At 40.5% G+C, this 21,116-nt stretch overlaps 1 protein-coding gene across 3 annotated transcripts; it reads right to left on the reverse strand.

The window, feature by feature from the left end:
• Window positions 1-262: 262 nt before the first annotated feature.
• m6pr (mannose-6-phosphate receptor (cation dependent)) lies at window positions 263-20,403 on the reverse strand. 3 transcript variants are annotated; one of them, XM_080737831.1, is made up of 7 exons: window positions 20,279-20,403; window positions 9,400-9,578; window positions 6,806-6,981; window positions 6,353-6,462; window positions 5,821-5,951; window positions 4,817-4,943; window positions 263-2,565 (listed from the first exon to the last, which is right to left on the reverse strand). In XM_080737831.1, the coding sequence occupies exons 2-7, from the start codon at window positions 9,552-9,554 to the stop codon at window positions 2,443-2,445; spliced, it is 822 nt and encodes a 273-aa protein (XP_080593957.1). In that variant the 5' UTR covers window positions 9,555-9,578; window positions 20,279-20,403; the 3' UTR covers window positions 263-2,442. The 3 variants fall into 3 exon arrangements, with proteins under 3 accessions (XP_080593957.1, XP_080593956.1, XP_080593955.1); XM_080737830.1 differs by lacking the exon at window positions 20,279-20,403 and adding an exon at window positions 11,833-12,155 and having other exon boundaries at window positions 9,400-9,575; XM_080737829.1 differs by lacking the exon at window positions 20,279-20,403 and adding an exon at window positions 11,833-12,155.
• Between the last annotated feature and the right edge of the window lie 713 nt (window positions 20,404-21,116).

Below are 21,116 nucleotides of genomic sequence, written 5' to 3' on the forward strand. Positions count from 1 at the left end.
CCTTCAGAAATTGTAATTGCATGTATGTATGTATATGGCAATATATTAAAAGGAAATGGACTGTAGGCTACGGTGTACATATTTAAGTGTAATTATTAATAAAACAATGACAATAATGTAATGTAATGTCCTGTAATGCCATACGAGTAGAATAAATATTGTAAAAGGGGGACCATGTCACGTATACCCTTCTCAGTAAATAAGATGTGTAATAAATAAAGTCAATCATTTCATTTTATTTTTTTAATGCAAAAGCCAGAAAACAAATTCTTCAAATTCTTTTCTTGCAACAACAAATAGCAAAAACAAAGGAACACAAAATCCATCTCACACTGACAGGCTGTCAAGTCAAACACAACTATTTGGAGCTGCTTCCTTGCTTCATTTTACATTGTAAAAACCACCAGGCAGATCTGGGTGTAACAAGTGCAGTTTGTCATATTATTTGAACTGACCATAGAAATGCCAACATTTAAATTATACAACAAATAAGGAGCTAGTAAACAAACCAAACAATAATTTTGTAATATAATCTTCTGTCCTTACTGATTTTACTGTTCAAAAAGCTTACTTTTTCCAAAGAAATCACAGCATTAATAATAACCCATAACTTATTAACATTGACGTCAGTATCAAAGCATATTCTTGCCATCTGGTTTAGGGCCGCACAATTTATCATCTTTATAATTATTACTATAGTTTCCTCAATGCATTTTGGCATTTAAGAATCATTTAGATGCCCACTGCAGTGACTGACCAGTCACAATGTTTATATAATGCACAAAGAGTGCACTAAAAACTTTATGCTCAATAACATTGATATGCACTTGTGAACATTGAGATAATCAGCATTATCATTAATTATTGATCACCATATTCACACAGTAGCCAGGAGTTTCCCCCAAATATGACCTAAGAGCAAAATGGCCACCTTTACTGTGAATATGGCCAATTGTGCAGCCCAACCAAGGCAAGGATCGATTTAAGAGGCATATGGAAAGCAATTTACTTCCCACACATCTCTACAATCCTCAACAACTAGCAGATAAGATGTTACCTACTTTTGGTCAGAGCTCAATCTGAATCCTACCCTACACTAACTCTAAGCAATAAGTGTGTGTGCGTGCGCCTAGCAGTGCATCCGTTTATGTGTCAGTAATTTCAGTGGTAAGGACAGATATACAGATCAGGGTTTTACCCATGTATTTTATTATTTAGCCAGATAAAAAAAAAAGGAAAAAAACGAACAAAAACAAAACGCAAATCAACAGGCTCAACGCATTGCACTGCGATGCATTGTGAGCTTATAGATCTGCTATTTCCGTGGCACGACACCCACGTGCAACTAAGTATAAGTCTTTACTGAATAGTGCGTGAGCGGTTATGAATGTCTGATTTGGTAATGTGTGTGTACTAAAATACAAGTACATACAATATATGCTCACGCACCATTCATTGAGATCACCTGAACAGATGCACAGACTCATGTATGAATGTGTCCCTGTGCATTATCATTTATAAGCATACATCACATGAGTGACATAAAGGGTGGAAAACTACTATCTATTTCAACTTCTTAAGACATATCCTGCAAGGCAGTGGACATGTTTGAACCCTGACCCTTCTTGAAAATGGTGTATGTATGTAAGTTTCTGGAAACAGAAATTAACCAACTATGGTTAAAATAATTATGTCAAGGTATGCCATTATTGTAGTATGGCTGAAATTACATTCACAATCACAATAAAAGGTCAACCTTTAAAATGACCTCATATCAATGCACTAGTCTCTGCATTAAGCCAAGTATTGAATGTAGACGGTATTGCATCAGTACTGAGTGAAGCACAATGACTTCTGCACAAAAGGAAACTCAATCGCATTTCATGACAATGAAATGAGTATTATTGTTCACTTACTTTTCTACAGGTCAATACATTGAAATAGGGCCACTGTAAAGGTGAGTCTGCAATTGTTTAGTTATTGCACACTTTTTTAACATTAAGTCAAAGTGTAATAACATTCGTATTACACGATATGATTCAACGGAAGTACTGGTGTACAAAATGTCTGTCTTGAGTACAGTAGCATGTCTCCATTTTGTGCCAGAAAAGTCACTTTTGTGAGGTCACTTTGTAATTTGGGATGAATCCATCGACATGGAATTATATCACTGAATTACAGTAAGTGCTGGACGGGAGGGAGGTGGGATCAGAGAATTCATCAACGTGTCCTGGGCAGTAACAATTCAGAGAGGAAGTTGCCTTTAGGCACCGGTCTACTAGGCTATGCATGTGTCGACAGGTCCAGACCTAAACCAGTAGGGAAGAACTGACTGTAGGCCGGTGTCTAGCGGCAACTTCATCTAATCTGGGACTTAGGCTGAAAACAGCATCTCACACAGTGCAAAACTCTCTCTCCCACTTGTGGAGGGGCCCACCCAGTTCACATGGGTAGTAGGTGGTCGTCTCTCTCCTCTGGCCCCTCGTCCAGGGGCTCTGTAGGTGCACTCCTGTAGGCCGGTGCTTCCTCTCGACTCCGCGACCGGCACACAAAGTCACACCCATCCTGTGTGATAACCAGGGAGGACAATTTACTTACTTACAAATGAAAAGTCGAATCCATTTGTCTGTTACACTAAAATACTGTGTGTTGTAATACGCCACGAAGTCTTAAATTCATTGTGATTCTTTTAGTTTTTGTCGTATTCCTAAGCCAATAATTTGATGACCGGCAATGACCAGCGGACCACATATCCGTATGTAAATGCAAAGTATTCCCGCAAACTGAATGCATCCAAAGAGACTCCTACTGGATAGACTTGGATACAAGTACATTATTGGCTAAGGAATGCGAAAAGAAAACCCCCAAAAATCTCCATGAAATCAAGGTTTCAAGTAGTTCAAGAGTGAACTACTTCTTTAAGACCAATATTAATATAATATGCCTTATTTTATATATCAAATTGTTTTCTTCTGCAAATGCTGGACAAGTCAACATAAAAGACATAAAATGGGGCATTAGTTAAATGCCAGTTAGATTATGATTATTATTATCTTCTGGTATAGCTGATTTCCGCAACACATTCTTCTTCTTCTTCTTCTTCAAAAAAAGAAACTCAGTCCCTATCGGCTACCTATTTCAATCCCATCAAAGATTTTTAAAACCATTCAATAAGAGGTAGCTCAATTTATATTATTCCTTTCAGATTTTTCCAAGTTCCAAAAACACCTTTTTATGTTCTGCTGTGTTACTTCTGCTGCAGAACAAACTTCCAGTATCTCTCAAACAGTTGAAAGTGTTTTAATGTATTTATTTATACATTCATGTATTCATTTGTTACTGTAGTCCTGTATTTGCCAGTCCTATTCCTGCCTGACTTGCAGACCTTCCTCAAGAGAAGCCTTTGGGTAGAGTTGGGTGGATTTCTGGTTTACCCGGTCCGGTTCAGGTTAGACCTGTTCGATTTTATGTGAACCAGCTGAACTGGTATAGTTCATTATGAGAAGTTCGGGCAAATAAAAAATAGCCTACAAAAGCACGTGTTTGACAGCATCATATTTACATACGGATAGTGTTAAATCCATCTTGAATTGCATTAGTAAAGATAAAAAAAATATCACAACGTGATAAAGAAATATTATGTTAAACGGAGGCGTGCACTGGGCTTGGGAATCTACATCGCGCAGCGTAGATTGTGAGATCTGGTAGCAGCTTATCACGGATTACCTGCTTATTGTCCATTTCATCCCTGAGAATTTAACATGTATTTTTCTTCTTCTTTTTTTTTTACTATGATCAATTCAAATCTCTCTCTCGTGGCACCACTAGCCTAGCGGTTAAACCACATACCACATATAGGCTCTAATGTAGCCTGCCAGCACGTTGCCAGTTCAGTTCCCGAGCCGATGACCTTTGCTGCATGTCACTCTGTCTCTCTCCCTGTTCCCAGTCTTTCTCTACTGTGTACTATCAATAAAGGCAGACCAAAAATCTCTCACTGCAAAGTTTGTGATGTGTCCTGCGGAACCCTGATCAGGTTGCAGTCCCTTACAGCAGACTGTGAAGTAGATACTGTATGTTGGGTCTAACAATAGACACTCAAGATTTGCTCTGACATGGTCACACACACAGAATAAACTTTGATACAGAACAGGAATAATAAATACTAGTTACTGAATTCAAGGTCAACACAACAATTAGGTCCCAGTGTGAAATCAGTTTAAAGTCTCATCTCGAGTGTCAGTGCAAAGATAGATTTACAAGTTCACAATGCGTTGCGACACATTGTGAGATTGTAGATCTGCCATTGTTGTAGATCGGCACATGACTAAGGCTGTCATGATTATGACATTTACTTGACGATTAATTGTCATTAATTGTGATTAACAATTGAATTGTGTGGCTTTTAGGCCTTGAAACAAAAGTTACACAGGGAAGATATGACAAGAACTTAAATATACCACACCTATACCAATAATCAAAATAAATAAAAAGTAATGTATTATTGCCAAAATACGCCATAGTCAATATTTTATACTCAAACGTTGTTATAAATATAATAATAATAGTGGAATAGTGGAATAGTTGAAATAGACAATCTACAAGCTCACAATGTGTTGCATCAAGCTTGTATTTCCATTTTTTTTTTAATGTTTCAAAATGTATGAATCTTTCTCAACATGGAAATGATTATGACGATTATGAAAAATGATTGCGATCATCTCAAATAATTGCGATCAGGCTATTGTGCAATAATTGTGCCAGGCCTATGCATGACACGAAATACACCTAGATATAAATCAGGATAAAGCCTCACCGCTGACAGGTTGCCGACCTCCGCCCAGAAGGCGTAGTTTGGGAACTGCTCCATCCCTTTGGCTCCGACCACCAAACGCTGGTAGAGGAACCCTCCGATGAGATACACAGCAATGACACAGATGCCACTGAAAGATACAAATCATGAGGAGCTATCATTTTCATATTATGTTTTAGACATTTAGCCAATACTCCCATCCAGAAGACAGCAGCCTAGTGCAAAGGTGATTCTAGAAAAATGCAGACAAGACAAGACATGGAGTAAAACGTTTAAGGCTTAAATGGGAGTTATAGAAGAAGAGCGAGATGTAATAGACCTCTGCAGTGTTGACACCAATTCAGGGCCTTCAGAAAAAGTCTGGATTCAAGTTTATCTATCTGTAACGGAAACTGAGTGGTACTTTTCTATACAGGAATTTTCACTATTGCCAATTACTCTTTAAAAACATCTGTCTGCATATCTCCATTAACATCCAACTGATGGACTTCAAACGAAAAAGTCTTGATTCTGCGGAGAACAATCCTTGATTCCACTGCTTAAAAAAAGAAAAACAAGCCTAAAATGACCGGTTATCAAGGAAAAATAGATTTTTTTAAATAATTAAGTAAAACTCCTTTATAAAATTAATTGCAATACCATCTAAAACAACGTGGAACCTAGCAATTGAGACAATACATGTTATAAAATAACTAACATTTTCTTTGTCCCTCTTGGGCAGATGTATTTTGCAGCAAGTTCAGGCAATGTAAGTGCAACAGAAACATACTATCATACAAAAGGTTTCACTCTGTCTGCCTGTCTTCAAAACTATATCCACACAAGCACATGCAGGCACGCTGCACACAAGTGTTTCTGTATAGGGACCACGTCATTCTGCTTGTTTTCTGCACCGTGCCTTGTAATCTGCAGGCGGCCGAGAAATCATCAATACTGGGGGGTCTATTCAAATATGGTGTGTGTGGAGAGGGGCTACTTGGACATTGTTTAAAACTGCCATTACGCACATTATGAGAAGAATGGAACCGGTGCTGAGATGTGACTCCACAGCTGGACACAAAGCGGCCGAGTCCAACTCAAACAGGTAGAAACAGTCCTGTTGCCTTTCCCTGTCCTCAAGCATCACCTCCAACGGCCCCTGGGGGAAGAGATAGAGACAGAGAATGAGAGAGAACAAGAGAGAGAGTTTTGAGAGAAATAAAAGGATGGTAGAAGGAGGGGTGGTGGGGTACAAAGAGGACAAATTAATAGCGGTAGAGAGAGAGGGGATGGAGACGGAGTGGAGGATGGATGCTTTTGTTTTAAGAAAAAAGGTCCAAAAGTGTTTTTAAAACCAAGATAAACATAGTGAAAGTAAAAAATAACATCAATGGAGATGGGTATGGAGAGGTGGGGTGAAGAAGAGATGACATGCAAGTAACATACACATACAGTCATAGATTTTAAAGAGGATAGTTTAAAGAAAAAGAGGTGAGTCTGAAGCCACGCCCCTCCTCTTTGCACACAGATCTTAGTGGGTCAAACTGCCAGCCGTCTTACCGGGTTCGCATTCCCGTTGCAAGAGATCATAATAATGGCTTTCCTCTGCTCCTTGTTGCAGTGTTCAACATATTTGTCACCGTTTTTGTAGATCAGCATCACCCAGTCACCTGCAGGGGGCAGCAGAGTGTCAGAGAGAAAGGCCAAAAGATATTTTTGAAAATGAAACTGCTGATCCACTCTGGGTTTCCTCCTGAGAAACGGATGGCATGCAGTGGCATGCTTTGAGTTCACTGCACTCTGTGAGTCATTCAGCGGATGAGAAACCCTTTAAGTTGTTTCAAGATACAGGTTAACTGCTCAATGAACGGAACCACATGTAGATATTTAGGGCTCTATAACATGTTTTACATTTAAGGTCAGAGATTGACAGAGAATGACTTAGTTAAAATAACATCAAATGACAATGACATAAACCAGAATTTTATTATTTGGCAAATACTTTTAACTTACTTCCGCCAATGGCCTGCGTTGAGTTATACAAGCCAACTATGGTTGCCTTCTTGCCCTTTCCCTTGTTGTCCACTTGAATAACCCCAGCTCCTGGGACACCCCCTGCATCACCACATATCTGCAGTGTGTAGGTGTAGCTCTCTTTGGAAGCATCTTCTTTCTCTACTACGGTGAAGCTGTCAACCAGAAAACCAATATTATGTTAAAGATTTCCCCTTTTAGTGAATTGGTCAGTTATTCCTTGACCGTTGTATTAAACAACGTTTAATACAAATCTGTTTTGGGGGACTATAAAGACAAACAAATATAATTATGCAAAAATCTGATCCCCATAATAAATGCTGTTTTGTAGCTTCAAACAAAAAAGAGACAATTTGCCCTCTTGGCCCCCAAACTATGGAATAAACTCCTGTGGAAATAAGCTTAGTCTTTTCTAGGATCTCCTTTTAGTAGACCTTGTACCAGTGAACTGTACCGTCATGAAACTGTACCTTTTCCTATGCAAACTTCTAATAAAGTCTTCAATCAATCAATCAATCAATCAAAGCTTTGGCCGTGGCCTGAAGACTCACCTCTTCAGACTCCACCTAAGCCCATAGCACTTACTATAGCATTCGCCTACCCTCAATGACCATACATGAAAGCTAGATACGATAGCATTCTTAGGTTTGATATAAGGTTTTTTACTAACTAGGTGCTTGGTCGGGGAAATCCCGTTTTGCCGACGTAGCGTTAAGGCGAAGTGTACTAACATGGGCAAATGTACGAACGGGGTCTCCTACCGTACTGATGGGGCGACATGCAAATTTCCATTCACGCTTTTCTGCCGTGCCGATAAACGACATGCAAATTTCCAATCATTTCCATGCACCCCCCGAAGTTCACACCTCGACAACTGTTTAACAAAGAAACTAGGCCTATTTGCATATCAATAGACCTGTATAGTAGGTGTCGAGCGACGTTCGCGACCCCCCAAACATTGAATCACCACTGATCACATCACTCAAGTAAATCCTGGCTTTTATACTTCTTCATCGTGGCGTGTTCCGTGACAAAAGTGGCTGATCTACAAGCTCACAACGCCTCGCATCCACAACGCGTTGTGAGCTTGTAGATCTGCTATTTTCCAGGCGCAGAAACTTGCAGAATGAATGAGCGAATCACTGTGTCAGACGCCCAGCGCAGCGCAGCGCACGTTATTATTTTTATTATTTAATAATGAACGTAGCCTACAATTGAAACACTTTCACAAGCCACAGTGTGGCTTAATATTCACATTAAGGGTAACAAGCAGGCACGCTGCATGCACTGCACATTATTAGAACAAGTTTGCTAGTGAGTGTAAATCAGTGGCTTCCTCAAAGAAAAAGAAACAAGGCGAAAAAGCGTTGGTACACTTGTATTTCGCCTAATCGCTACGTCGCCTTAACGCTACGTCGCCTTAACGCTACGTCGCCAAAACAGGACGTGCCTGCTTGGTCTACCTAGTACCTACGTTATTTTTTCTAGATTGATATTTCTATGCAATTGATGTATTGATGCCTTGCTTATTGTAAGTCGCTCTGAATTAAGAGCGTCTGCTAAATGCCTAAACTGTAAACTACAGTGAAGGGTTATACACAACCACGCTAAATACTGCTGGCAGGGATACATTTACATTTCATGAGACAAACGACAGTAATGTACATAATATATAATATATATAAACACATTTCCAGACGTCGTCACACTGATAAGAACCAGTATGCACACGCAGGCCGGGACCAAAACAAAACGAAAGACATTGTGAGCTTATAGATCATGGTCTATTTTTTGCTATTCGTCATGTTAAGTATATAGGGCTTAACACTTGGGCTGCCATAGTTTTGCCATAACTAATGTAGATTAACAGCCATGTATCTTGTATCGTGCACGCGGCGGATCAACGTTCAACGTCTTGTCTTTCACACAGACCAAACGAGCGATGTGGGAAAACAAAGGGAGAAAAATACATTTTACCGCAGCTAGATAGAATGGATGGGAATGAGGAAGTGGAAGTCAGGCAGCAGGCATGATATCAAAACGTAGCTACATCCGGGCAAGCGTCGCCCCCCCTGCATTCTCATTGGCTGAATGCAAGACTGAGTAGACATGGAGACCGACATTACTTTTCCAACAAAAGCGACAGAGGCGCGCTGTTTCAGGCCACCTTAGTCACCGCCGAGCGAGCAGTAGCGAGTGAGTCGCCATGTCGAGCGTTGTGAAGGTCGCATGGGCCAACTCAGCGCCGCCCGAGTTACATCTACTGGGGGACAGAATAGTAACTAATATTTGGGGGGAAGTGTCCCTCAAAGTGCCTCTGGCCAATCACAGAGAGTATTTTCCGGGACTTGCCTGACAGTTCCTATCGTTCACTATCACGCGGGCAGCAGTGGCTTTCGAGATGCATCATGGGAAATGACGTTTTTTCACTCAGCAGCGGCCGCCACAGCACCCGTTTACCTGGTTACCATGGTAACCAATTAACACATCCCTGGACGTGTTAGGCAGCCCATGTGTTAAGTGGCTAATGTCCTGGATATCAAACAGGCCAGTACAGTGAATTAGTTTCTTACTTCTGTTTGGTAAGCGGCTCTAGCCGACGGAGGACTTTGCGTTCTGACGAGTTCAGAGAGTCCCCTATGGACAGTTTGCAGTTGTCGGTGACATCAGCAGCTCCACCGCTCAGCAGCACCACGTGAACGGCCAGGGTCAGCAGCAGCACAGCCATTCTGCCGGGTCTGTATGACACCTGCTGAATAAATATGGAGGAGAATGTTAGAAAAATGAGGAACACATACAGTAGGAGTATACCCATTTATTGCATTTTATGTCTGTCCATCCAGTTGCGGGGGCAACAGCAGAGAACTCCAGACTCCCAATCATTCACATCACAGGTGAGGTTGTTAACCACGTTAACCCTGGTGGTCTGGTGTCCCTCTTTTGAGCATGACATTATAGGCGAAAAATGTCCAAACTCAAACTCAAATATAGTGAAAAGGTGTAACCACTTAGTTTTGAAGAGTTCGCTTACGATACAAAAAGAAGCAAGGTCATGAAAACAACTGGATAGTTGACCTGACCACATAATCCAAACATCCCATCCCCATCCTAACATGTGTTGCATGTCCTTGATCCTTTCCGGCTTCATATCAGTTTCCTGTCTTATCCTCTCTAAACAACAAAGCAATTCAAAATATAACCTAACCTTTTCATACTGAATTATGTATAACTAGTCCTTACCCGTTCAAAGATATGAGCTCCGAAATGAAGTGCAGTGTGTGGGTTATGGGGTGTGCACTGTGCACACAGTATATGAGGGATGGAAAGTAACTTTAACTGGTGCTTGCATGATAATATGTAGGAGCATCAATGTAAGAAATACCCGTTTCGTTTAATGGCTACAGAGATACTGTGTACCGATCTGCATGATTTTTGGACAACATCTGTAACCCCCCCCCCCCCTACACACACACACACACACACACACACACACACACACACACACACACACAGAGCTGGTTAAACATTTTGCCTCATGCTAGATGCAGAATAGATATGCCTCATGCTAGATGCAGAATAGATAGTAGATACACCATTAAAATGCTAATATGCAGCATATGATTTGTGAAAGTGACAAACGGGCTTCACAGTTATGTCAGGTGTGTTCATATGCTAATGGTGATGCGATTTCAGATCAATTGCTCCAGCCACTGAGGAGAAACGCTGTGACAGACACTCAGACAGACACTCACTCAGACAGACATTCGGAAAATTATAGTATAGATGTACGTGTGTGTGTGTGTGTGTGTGTGTGTGTGTGTGTGTGTGTGTGTGTGTGTGTGTGTGTGTGTGTGTGTGTGTGAGAGAGAGAGGTTGTTAGGGGGGAGTGTAAAAGAAAATAAAAATGGTGAAGAAAAAGTAATTTAAAAAGTTTAAGGTAATGATAAAAAAATATATTTTATAATGGCTGTTTGATGGCTCTACGTAAAAAAATGTGTCGCGTACACAATCGAAACTAAAGCAGGAAGAGGAAGGTCTGAACATGACAGTTATGACAACCGTATACTGCAGTCTGCATAGAGCATAATGTATTCAGCGTGTCACACAATCCTCACACAATGAAAATATACAAATAAATCGACGATTGACTATTATGATAATAAAAGTTATGCGCGCAAGTAAAGTACATTGAAGTTGAACTTGAAGCCCTGCTTATAATAGCTCCTTTCGTTCCTGTATTTACCTTTTTTTATATTTTTATATTTTATATTGGAGGTGATTTTGGGGTCCTGAGAGGGGCTATGCTTATACTATTTTAGAACACCGTAGGCCAGGCCTGTCAACTCTCCTGGATTTCCCAGGAGTCTCCTGGATTTTGACCCCATCTCCTGGCATGCTCCTGGATTGGCAAATCTCCTGGATTTCTCCTGGATTTTGTATCAAACTCCCAAAATTCACCAGAACACAGGAAATTACATCTACTATGTTAATTTTCTTCTGGGGGAGGACCCCCAGACCCCCCGCTTTAGGGGTGGGGGCAATCCATGCAAGATCATACAGATATTCACTTAAGTAATGACTTACAGATGAGACATCATTATTAAAGATGTCTTACTTTGCTGCAGTCATCAAATCTGTACACCTACATTTGGCATTTTAGGCTGAAATTGTACACATGCTAGTAAAGTAATCCTGATAAATGTATCAAACATGCACACAATTCAACAGAACACAGGAAAATATATCTATTAATACGTTTTAGGGAGAGCACCCCCCAGACCCTGGTTGGGGAGTTCCGCGCACCCCCCAAAAAATAAATCTCCTGGATTCTGACAGTCCAATGTTGACAACCCTGCCGTAGGCTAATACATGATTAACTTTATTTTTAATGTTTGAAATTACATAGGGTTGGAAAAGAGGTTTAAATGTTCAAATACATAAAAAGCCAGTATAGCTATAGCCTTTCATAGGTCGAAAGTTTGAATAACGTCACAAAATGGACCTACCTTGACGAGTCCGGGCACAAGGCGTGTTATTTAGATATAACAGAACAGCATTCAGGATGAAGTTTTATGATGATGGTGGACCACCTGACAACTGTTAGCTTGTCTTGTCTGCTGACTTCAGCTGGAGTCCAGTCAGTGCGATGCTAGCGACACAGAGGACCAATGCGACTCCTACTGTAATAAATAATGTACACACAGCAGTGTAGCTGACGGCTGCTGAGTTTACAATAAATGTGAGCTTCGCTCAGTTATGAAGGAAACCGTTCTTAAATGTTTTAGATAATTTCAAGTTGCAGCCAGTGTGTTAGCAGCCAGCTAGGTAGTTACTCAATGCGGAAGTGAAACTAAACACACACAAACCCATGTGATTGACTGGCGTCCAATGAACGGATGGATCCCATAGCCCGGAGGGACAGGCTGTTTTAACACTGTCACACATTTGAATTGAAAATAAATTCAAAATGCCAGGGCAGGTCGGCAGGAAGGCCATGAAATGAACAGATTATTTTTAGTCCATTGAAAGAATGTGTTGAATTTAAGGGTTAAGGATGATAACCTATAATCTTCAGTGAAATAGATAAATTATGGTATTTACAATCTGATCCATGCTCAGCCCTGCACCAAACACTGGATTGGTTTAAAGATTGGATTCGGGGGAGTTTAATAAGATTTCAGAATCTCAACATAAAAACACTGGTGTCTACATGACAAGAAAGAGACACTGGTATTGACAAGGAAGAGAGAGGAGCTTAGGTAGGCATTAAAGGAGTAGTTCACCCCCAAAATGACTTTTTAGTTTTTTGTCACATTCCTAAGACATAAATGTTATAACAATAAATGTACCCCCATTCATTTCGGATGGTGACCCGTTTCGAAACGGGTCACCATCCGGAATCAATGGGGGTAAATTTACTCAAATCACATTTTTGTCTTAGGAATGCGACAAAAAACAAAAAATATTATTAAGTGTGCCGCCATACTTAAGTAAGTAATGTCGCCACAAAATTTCGGCACGTAATAAGTGCCGCACGATTTACGCCACCGCCGCAATATATACATCAAAACGTGCGGCTCGGCCGGGAATGGGGTGCTATTACTTTTCTAAGAGAAAAGTTGTATCGTTTAATTGATATTAATTTATTAGTGAATTAATTTTACCCATTGACTTATAATGGGAATCGCAAAAACTCACATTCAATATTTTTTTTCTCGCAAACCATAGGGGCTACAGTTTCAAAACTTGGAGAGGAGATTTATAATGATATCAAGGATTAAATAAAAAATAATTTCGTCAGTTGGCCTCATGGTGGCGCTATAACAGTCCACTTTACCTTTCGGCCTGTAACTCTTGAACCGTGGGTCGGAAAATTAAAATTCCCTTTTCCCTGGATTCCTTGGGTCATGACGCATCTCCTCATATAGGCCACGCCCATTTGCGTCAGGATAGATTTTCCGCCATTTTGAATTTTCTTCAAAACACACTTTTTGCTCCTTTTCCTACATATTTTCTCCAAATGTCACAAAAATCGATACACACGATCTATGGACTCATGCGATAAACATATTTAAACGATATTTTGATAGTCCATACCGTTCTTCCGTAACAGGGTTCCAAAGTTAGCGGGAGGAGCCCGTTTTGTAAGAAGTAGCCATAAATCACAAACGAAACATCCAGTCAACACCAAATTTTCCACTTCGACCCATAGGGGGCACCACAAACGCGCAAAACGTAACCGTTTCATGCCAAAACGTGTTTTTCAGGGGACTTAGCGAGCTGCAGGCACACAAATTTCTTAGAAATTTTGTTTTCTAGTTTAACTCTACTATCCATGGCATGAGTAATCAATAGGGAAAAAAGTCATTTTGGGGGTGAACTACTCCTTTAAGGCCACAGTGGCCTCAGGTCATGCTGGTTTGAGCCTTTGAGGGGCACAAGGCCAAACTGAGGGCCTTCATGTCCTCCATTCAATTCCTGCCCTGGCTATAGTGTCAACTTTCAATTTAATTACAAAGTACTCAACACCTCCCCAAAGGAAATGCTTATTATCTCCAAAAAAACAAACAGGTGACATCTGTCGATCTGTGACTGCAGACAGTTTCTGTCCACAGAGTAAAAGAGCTGTGCAGTGTTTGATCTGACTGTAACCCATGACAGTGACATTGTCAGTGGAATTGTGTTGCCAGGTAACATGCAGCTTGGGTCCACCCGCCACCCTACTGATGTTCATAAACACGACGAACAAAAACAGCAATAGGGGAAAAGGTTTATGATATCAAGTGAAACAAAAGGTAAATGTTGCATACAATAAAAGGCTATTATTAGTTGTAGTTATGCTGGAGATAATAAAAGTCTATTAGTAGTAGTAGTAGTAGTAGTAGTAGTAGTAGTAGTAGTAGTAGTAGTAGTAGTAGTAGTAGTAGTTGTTGTTGTTGTTGTTGTTGTTGTTGTTGTTGTTGTTGTTGTTGTTGTTGTTGTTGTTGTTGTTGTTGTTGTTGTTGTTGTTGTATCATTATCGTTATTATTATTGTTATTATTATGTATTCATAATATTAAATGAGATTGTTGTGTGCTCAGTCCTCTGCCTCTGACGTTTAATCGTCAACGGGACAACCAACTAGGCAATCACAGATCAGTGAGTCGTCGTGTCCTTCCAGGATATGGGACATTGGGACTAGGGTTCACACACATGCTTCAAAGCTGGTGTGTGTCTGAATGAAGAATGACCGGAGTCTGAAGACGAGATACGACCTGCAGAACTTAGTGAATGATGTTTTCAGGCTGTTTGTCTGCTTCGTCTGCAGCTTGAGGTATCATTTGGAACTTTATACGACCACCATTGCATGCTGTGTTCACAATCTGAAGCATTAAGAACTTCTGAACCTGTGATAACATTTAGAGAGAACATTTATGAGAAAAGGATTTAATCTGTCATTTCATTATAAGTGCAGTGTGTGTGTGTGTGTGTGTGTGTGTGTGTGTGTGTGTGTGTGTGTGTGTGTGTGTACGAATGAGGAAATCAGTAAAACCTCATGCCAGCTATATCAGAATTCATTGAGCGGAAGAGGAGAGTAACTTAATAATGGCCACAATTTAAACAACTACATTAATACAAATTGCATTGTCATCAGTTTAATTTCATTTAGACTAGAGCCTTATCCCTACAGTCAGTAGGCCTACATGTGTGCCTATTTGCAATAGACCGTTTGTCAGCCTTCTGATTGGTCCCTGAGACTCCCTGACTGGCCAACCAGAAAAAAACATTCACTTTTTGCTATCGGGGGTGGAGTTTGTGCAGTGGAGAATGTTGCTTTAGGCTTTCAAAAACTGTCCGCAGTGCGCGACACGGAGATCGGCCGGTACGGTGATAGCGACGGCAAGCGTCAAGCGATCTCGCTCATCATAACGAATAAGCTTCAACAAACTAGTTCACATGTACCTTATCAATGGTCTAAGAGTCACGATTGGGTACATATAATTTAAATGGGCAGAATTACGAAAAGCCAGCCTATTATGTGAGGAGAAACATTCTCTCTGTCCTCTTCCTAGTACCCAAGATGCAATGCGCTTCTCTTTCTATCTCTGATCCAGAGGATTAAACTAATTAAAACATTTATTTTTCGGGGGAAAACTACTGTTTTGCTATGTAATTACTGTACCTTTTTCTTCCCTTTTTATTAATATCACGTAGATGTGTTTTTTGTGGTACTTTATATAGCTGTAATGAGGCTATGAAGGGAAAAAAAATCGCATCCACTACCACTATAAAAGAATCTGCAAAGAGGATTCTGTCCCACTGGGATTAAACAAATTAAAACATGTATTTTCGGGTAAATCCCCTGTTTTGCAATGTAACTACTGTACCTTTGTCTTCCCTTTTTATTAATATCACCTAGGTGTTTTTCCTTTGGTACTTTATATAGCTGTAATGAGGCTATGAAGGGAAAAAAAAAACCCATCCACTTCCACTATAAAAAACAATCTGCCCAGGGTTAATGTCCCATAGTAACAGGGCAGAATGGGGCGGGATTTGCAAAAGGGTTTATTCAGCTCTAGAGCAATATGATATCAAATAACAAGTGACCATCCAAATGCTGAAATCATGGCACACATTTGAATCCTCCATCCATCCTGTCAATATGTCCTTGAGGCTTGTAGGACCCTACTTCACCCTGTCCCTGAAATGTAAATGTTTTTGGGTCCAGGACGCAAACATTTATTATTACTTAAGAAATCTTTTATGTTTATAGATCACAAAGAGATTGTTGGCCCAAAACTTAAGCAAGATATTGTGTTGTCATTTTCAATATAGATTCATTACTAACTGTTATATCTCTTGCGGTCATCCGACTCCACAATAATATTTAGTCTATAAAGATCTTCATTTATGTGAACACAAAGGATTATCTCTACTGCCTCCCAGCTATAACAGGCAGGCTAAAAGGTGCATCTCAAGTGCAGGACAAAATGTACACACACACAGGCAGTTAAAGCTTTTTTGAGCGGTGGTCACAACGCTCCTATACGTGGCCGTGTGTGTGGGTCTGTCTGTCTGTCTGTCTGTCTGTCTGTCTGTCTGTCTGTCTGTATGCGTGTCTGTCTGTATGTAGCCTCAAGTCTGCAGTACCTTTTCTGACCACACATGTTAAGGGAGGGGCGCTGTTCTTCAGCCTCAGGCCAGGCACACTCACACTCACATTCACACACACACACACACACACACACACACACACACACACACACACACACACACACACACACACACACACACACACACACACACACACACACACACACACACACACACACACACACACACACACACACACACACTCACGCAGCTTCCACCGCTCAGTTCACACGAGTGTGATTTTTTTTAATTGCAGGTTCCCTCAGATCAGTCAAACATACAGTATACAGAGGTACTACAGGGGGTACTTGAGAGAAAATGGAAAATGGAAATATTTATTTTACTGTTATGTTTAATGATAAAACATTGAGAAAATGTGAACGTGCTGCTCCGTAAAGCTTTAAACCAAATTAAGAGAATTTTACTGTTACTGAATAGAAATCAGGCTACTTATTTTTGCCAGACCCATGAAATGGGTAGGCCTACATAAGCAAATGTCGGTCTGTCTGTCCGGGTTTTCTATATAAAGGGTATATATGATGATGACATGATGATGACATGCCTACAAAAGGCATGATGTCATAAATGATGATGACAGACAGGGGGTCTGGCACAACCAGGTTGACCTGGTCTAGTTATTTAACATATTGATTTAAAAGCTGGACATTTGATGTCAGTATTTTCTAGTCAAAATGTTGCTATCAATTAAAGGGGTACTTGGATTCAGCAATCAGGAAAAGGGGGTACTGAAGCCCAAAAAGTTTGAGAACAACTGCACTACACGAACAGTACATAAAAACATGACTGTTGCAACTCCCAGCTTTAGACCAGAAGTGTGTGTGGATCCTATATGCTTCTCTGCATAGTATTTCTCTCTTTTTTTATTTATGACATCACCGCCTCTAGGACACTGAAACTTTTTCAATACCTTAGGGGGAAAAAAACAGAAAACATTTCTGGGTATTAACACACTTGAGCCGTCTGCTTTGTATCTGGTGACGTGAGGTTATGTTTTGTATAGACGGTGCTGTTTTGAAGGGGCCTGCTTAGGCCCCGCTGTGCCCAGATGTTTATTGTTGCTATAGTGAATCTGAATAGTGATGTTATGGTGTCATCTGAGAGTATCTGTAGTGCTTTTACTCATGTTTTTTCCTACTGATGTTTTACGTATGTATAATGTTGCAGTGTATGTCTTTTCTAAAGGGCATAGCAGCAGTGGGCATGGTTTTCTGTTGTCACTATAAAATTGGCCATTATTCTTTCCTATAGAGATTTACAACAAAAAAATATTCATTATTTTAGGCCTAGACTCCTGGTTAATCATGACCATAAAACCTTTGATTCTGTGGGAAAAATAAATACAAATACCCCAAAAAAAGCTAAAAAAAGAAAAGAAAAAAAGGGGTATTTATTAAATGTAGTATAGCATATAATTATTCACCAAGATCCTGGATGGCTTGAGTCTAGGCTTAATATCATTCAAAATGAAAAATGAATGGCCGATCTTTTAGTGGCACCAGAAAACCATGCCCACTGCTATGGCCTTTGACTACACTGTTGTGGTGTGGCAATTGGTGCACTGTCAACCACATTGATTATTGCTGGATCACACAGACAGGCTCATCTGGAAGGTGATAGCCTATAATATAACATTTGTCTCTGTGTTTCTTTGATTCTGATAATGATGTACTAATAATCAAAATGTTAGTCTGCTCCTACAATTTAAAAAAAGGCTTTAACTGCCTGTGTGCGCCTCCTATATTTAACTCCATTTATGTATGTGTAGCATTTCTCTACAAAAAGTCACATGTAGTAGGAGTTTGACTTGACTGCAAGATGATCAAAAATAAGATGGTAAAAATAGATATGCTTCATCAGCCACACAAACAATGCTTTTAGTGATTCAGTCACAGCCAGCCAGTCAATATTATTTGTAACATCAACAGAGAACACAGAGGCCTCCACCCGTCCTCACTCGTCAGTGTGTTGTCACCACCAGTGTGTGGCTGGTGATGATCAGGTCACAGTGTGAACAGACAGACGCATACACTGTTGACTTTGTTTATGTATTCACTCTTCACACTGCTTTGATTACATTTTTTTTAAATCTTTTACAGGAAGTTCTTGTGCAGTAAGGAAGAGTCACAGTACGTATACGTTGAGGCCTTGCATGTACAGTATAACCGTTCAAAACAGACATTGTACTTAAAGATTGCATAATAGGCTACATATCTGACAAATGTACATACATGCAGTGTGTGCGTGTGATTAAGATCTTCTTGAGTGTTAACTTTGACGAGATAATTGAGCTTTGCCCAACACTAAAGTCTCAACCACCCATACCACTGTTAATTAACATATAGTGTGACAAGATTAGCTTGGGTCAACAATTCACATGAAGCCTGTTTGCTATCCTATTTGCTACATGTATTTTGGCTACACCCAGTAGTTATAATAAGGCAGCAGTGAGCGGTTGACCTAGTTTTGGCTACAGCACAATAGTTTAACATTGAATTGTATATATCATAATTTTAGTTCCCACAATTATCAATCGTAACATATGATTTATTATTAATTTCATTTAGAAATTATTGTCATTAATCAAAACAAATCACAGGTTTCTCATTTTATTCATAATCATCATGCAGGCTGTGTGTTACGGCCGTGGCTGGAGGGCTTGCTCACGTGGAAGGAAATAGAGTACTTCTGGTGGACTCTTGCTCAAGTGGAAGAAAATCCTTCCAAATGAGTATAAATGACACACATGGGAATAGTGAGCAACTTAAGTGTGTCATTATTGGGCTCAGTTTTAGTATGGGCCCGTTATAGCTCAGAGTTAATTTCCTTATGGGAATTGGACTCTTTACCCTAAAGGAATGAAGGTTGCACTCTAGAATAGGCATTCCCAAAAGCTTAAGTCAATGACCCTCCAGGTAAATACACAACATTAGTATAACTTCGTATTAGTATAAGAGCTTCTCTGCTGTCTATACCAATGGTTCTCAACTGGCTTTGTACTGGGACCTGAATTTAATTTAATGTTTATTCTTAAAGCATCCCATCGTGCATTGCGCAGAATTCGCAGACAGCTTCCGGCAGCTGAGAGTGATCTACAAGCTCACAGCGGTTGCATCTGCGACGCGACGTGAGCTTGTATGTCTGCTGTTAACCGGAAGTGTCCCGCAAATAATGCTACGGTAAAGTCTTGCGGAAACAGGTGGATACATTTTCATAATGACCCTACCATAAAATGTTTGTATAAATGCTAGTGTAGCGTGAACTTTAAAACATTTAAATAAATATGGCCCCTAAACCCTAGTTTGGGACCCACTAGCCTATGTCTGAGGAATGTGTAACCTTTCTTGTTTTCATTGAGTAGGGCCCAGCCAACAGAAAACAGTGAAAACAGCCTGTGATTAAATTAAGCAGTATTATGTTACCCTGATACAGGGTAAGATCACCTACTGTACAACACATGCAGCACAGTGGCGTTAGACTCCTCCTCTGCACTCCTTTTTTGTGCATTGCCTCATTCTGTTGTTTTTCCACTTCTTTCCCATATTTATTACTTCTCAGGGGAATGTCTGGGGAGTTTTTATAGGCCCCAGCGAAAGCTCAGAACTGCATGTAGCTCTCCAAAGTGGTGAGTGCACATTTCTATGTCCAATTGTGTGTGTGTGTGTGTGTGTGTGTGTGTGTGTGTGTGTGTGTGTGTGTGTGTGTGTGTGTGTGTGTGTGTGTGTGTGTGTGTGTGTGTGTGTGTGTGTTCTGTATCTCCCCTCCCCCACTGTCCACCATTGTATAATCACAGCTCTTACCTGGCTGTGTGTGTGTGTGCAGAGTCTGCAGACACACCCGGCTACTCCGTATAGACCAATCGCGTCCCGGGGAGATACACCCTCCAAGGAGGTGTTGTTGTACTTCCTGTGTTTGGTGGTGAGAGAAGAATGGGGCAGGAGAGAAAAGAGACTGCATTTTTTGCTGAGGGGGTCAAATGCAAGAAGAAGTGATCACGTTGGCGTTAGGGGTTTGTGGAAAGGACAGGAGTGATTTGTGGTCCTACTTGGCGGCCTTTCAACTTGATTTGTGGCATTTTGCCCCGTTCTGTAAACCGGGACTGGTGGGCAGGGAAGAAGACGGAGAGAGAGAAGCAGAGGAGGGGGAAGATAAGTGTCAATCTGTTGAAACTTGTTTGGGAATTCGAGGAGGGAAGAAGGGGAGGTGGGTGGGGGGAGCCAGACAGAGAGAGAGAGAGAGAGAGAGAGAGAGAGAGAGAGAGAGAAAAGCAATGAGTGCTAAGGCATAAACATTAGGCATTTCCAGAGCAACACATTTGAAGTTACAGCTATCGAACAAGAGTGTGAGACAGAGCATCAGGATTACATTATAAAAGAGCAAAGCTTTTTTGTTATTTTCAAAGCCACCTAGGCAGACATTCGGTGAAGGAATGCTTGTGAGTTGTGCAATCTCATGCTTCCACCTCTGACTTAGACAGGAGGGAGGGAGGGGAGTGGGGACTAGGTCTCCAAGATTCTTCTATTCAGGTGAGTCTCTCAGGTTTACTTGCTTTCTGTTGGTTTGTTTCTGACTGTTCTAAGATCTTCTTGTCGAGTTTGAACACGGATAGATTTTTTTCTTTTCTTTTGTTATTGTGGT

Source organism: Nannobrachium achirus (assembly GCF_963921795.1).
Source record: "Nannobrachium achirus genome assembly, chromosome: 2".
Classification (NCBI taxonomy): domain Eukaryota; kingdom Metazoa; phylum Chordata; class Actinopteri; order Myctophiformes; family Myctophidae; genus Nannobrachium; species Nannobrachium achirus.

Coding starts and splice junctions, on each gene's coding strand:
- m6pr (XM_080737831.1), bottom strand. CDS start 9,554: ATGGCTGTGCTGCTGCTGACCCTGGCCGTTCACGTGGTGCTGCTGAGC. Junction 6,463..6,805: donor AACGCAGGCCATTGGCGGAA/GTAAGTTAAAAG, acceptor TGCCCCCTGCAG/GTGACTGGGTGATGCTGATC. Junction 4,944..5,820: donor GGTTCCATTCTTCTCATAAT/GTGCGTAATGGC, acceptor TGTATCTTTCAG/TGGCATCTGTGTCATTGCTG.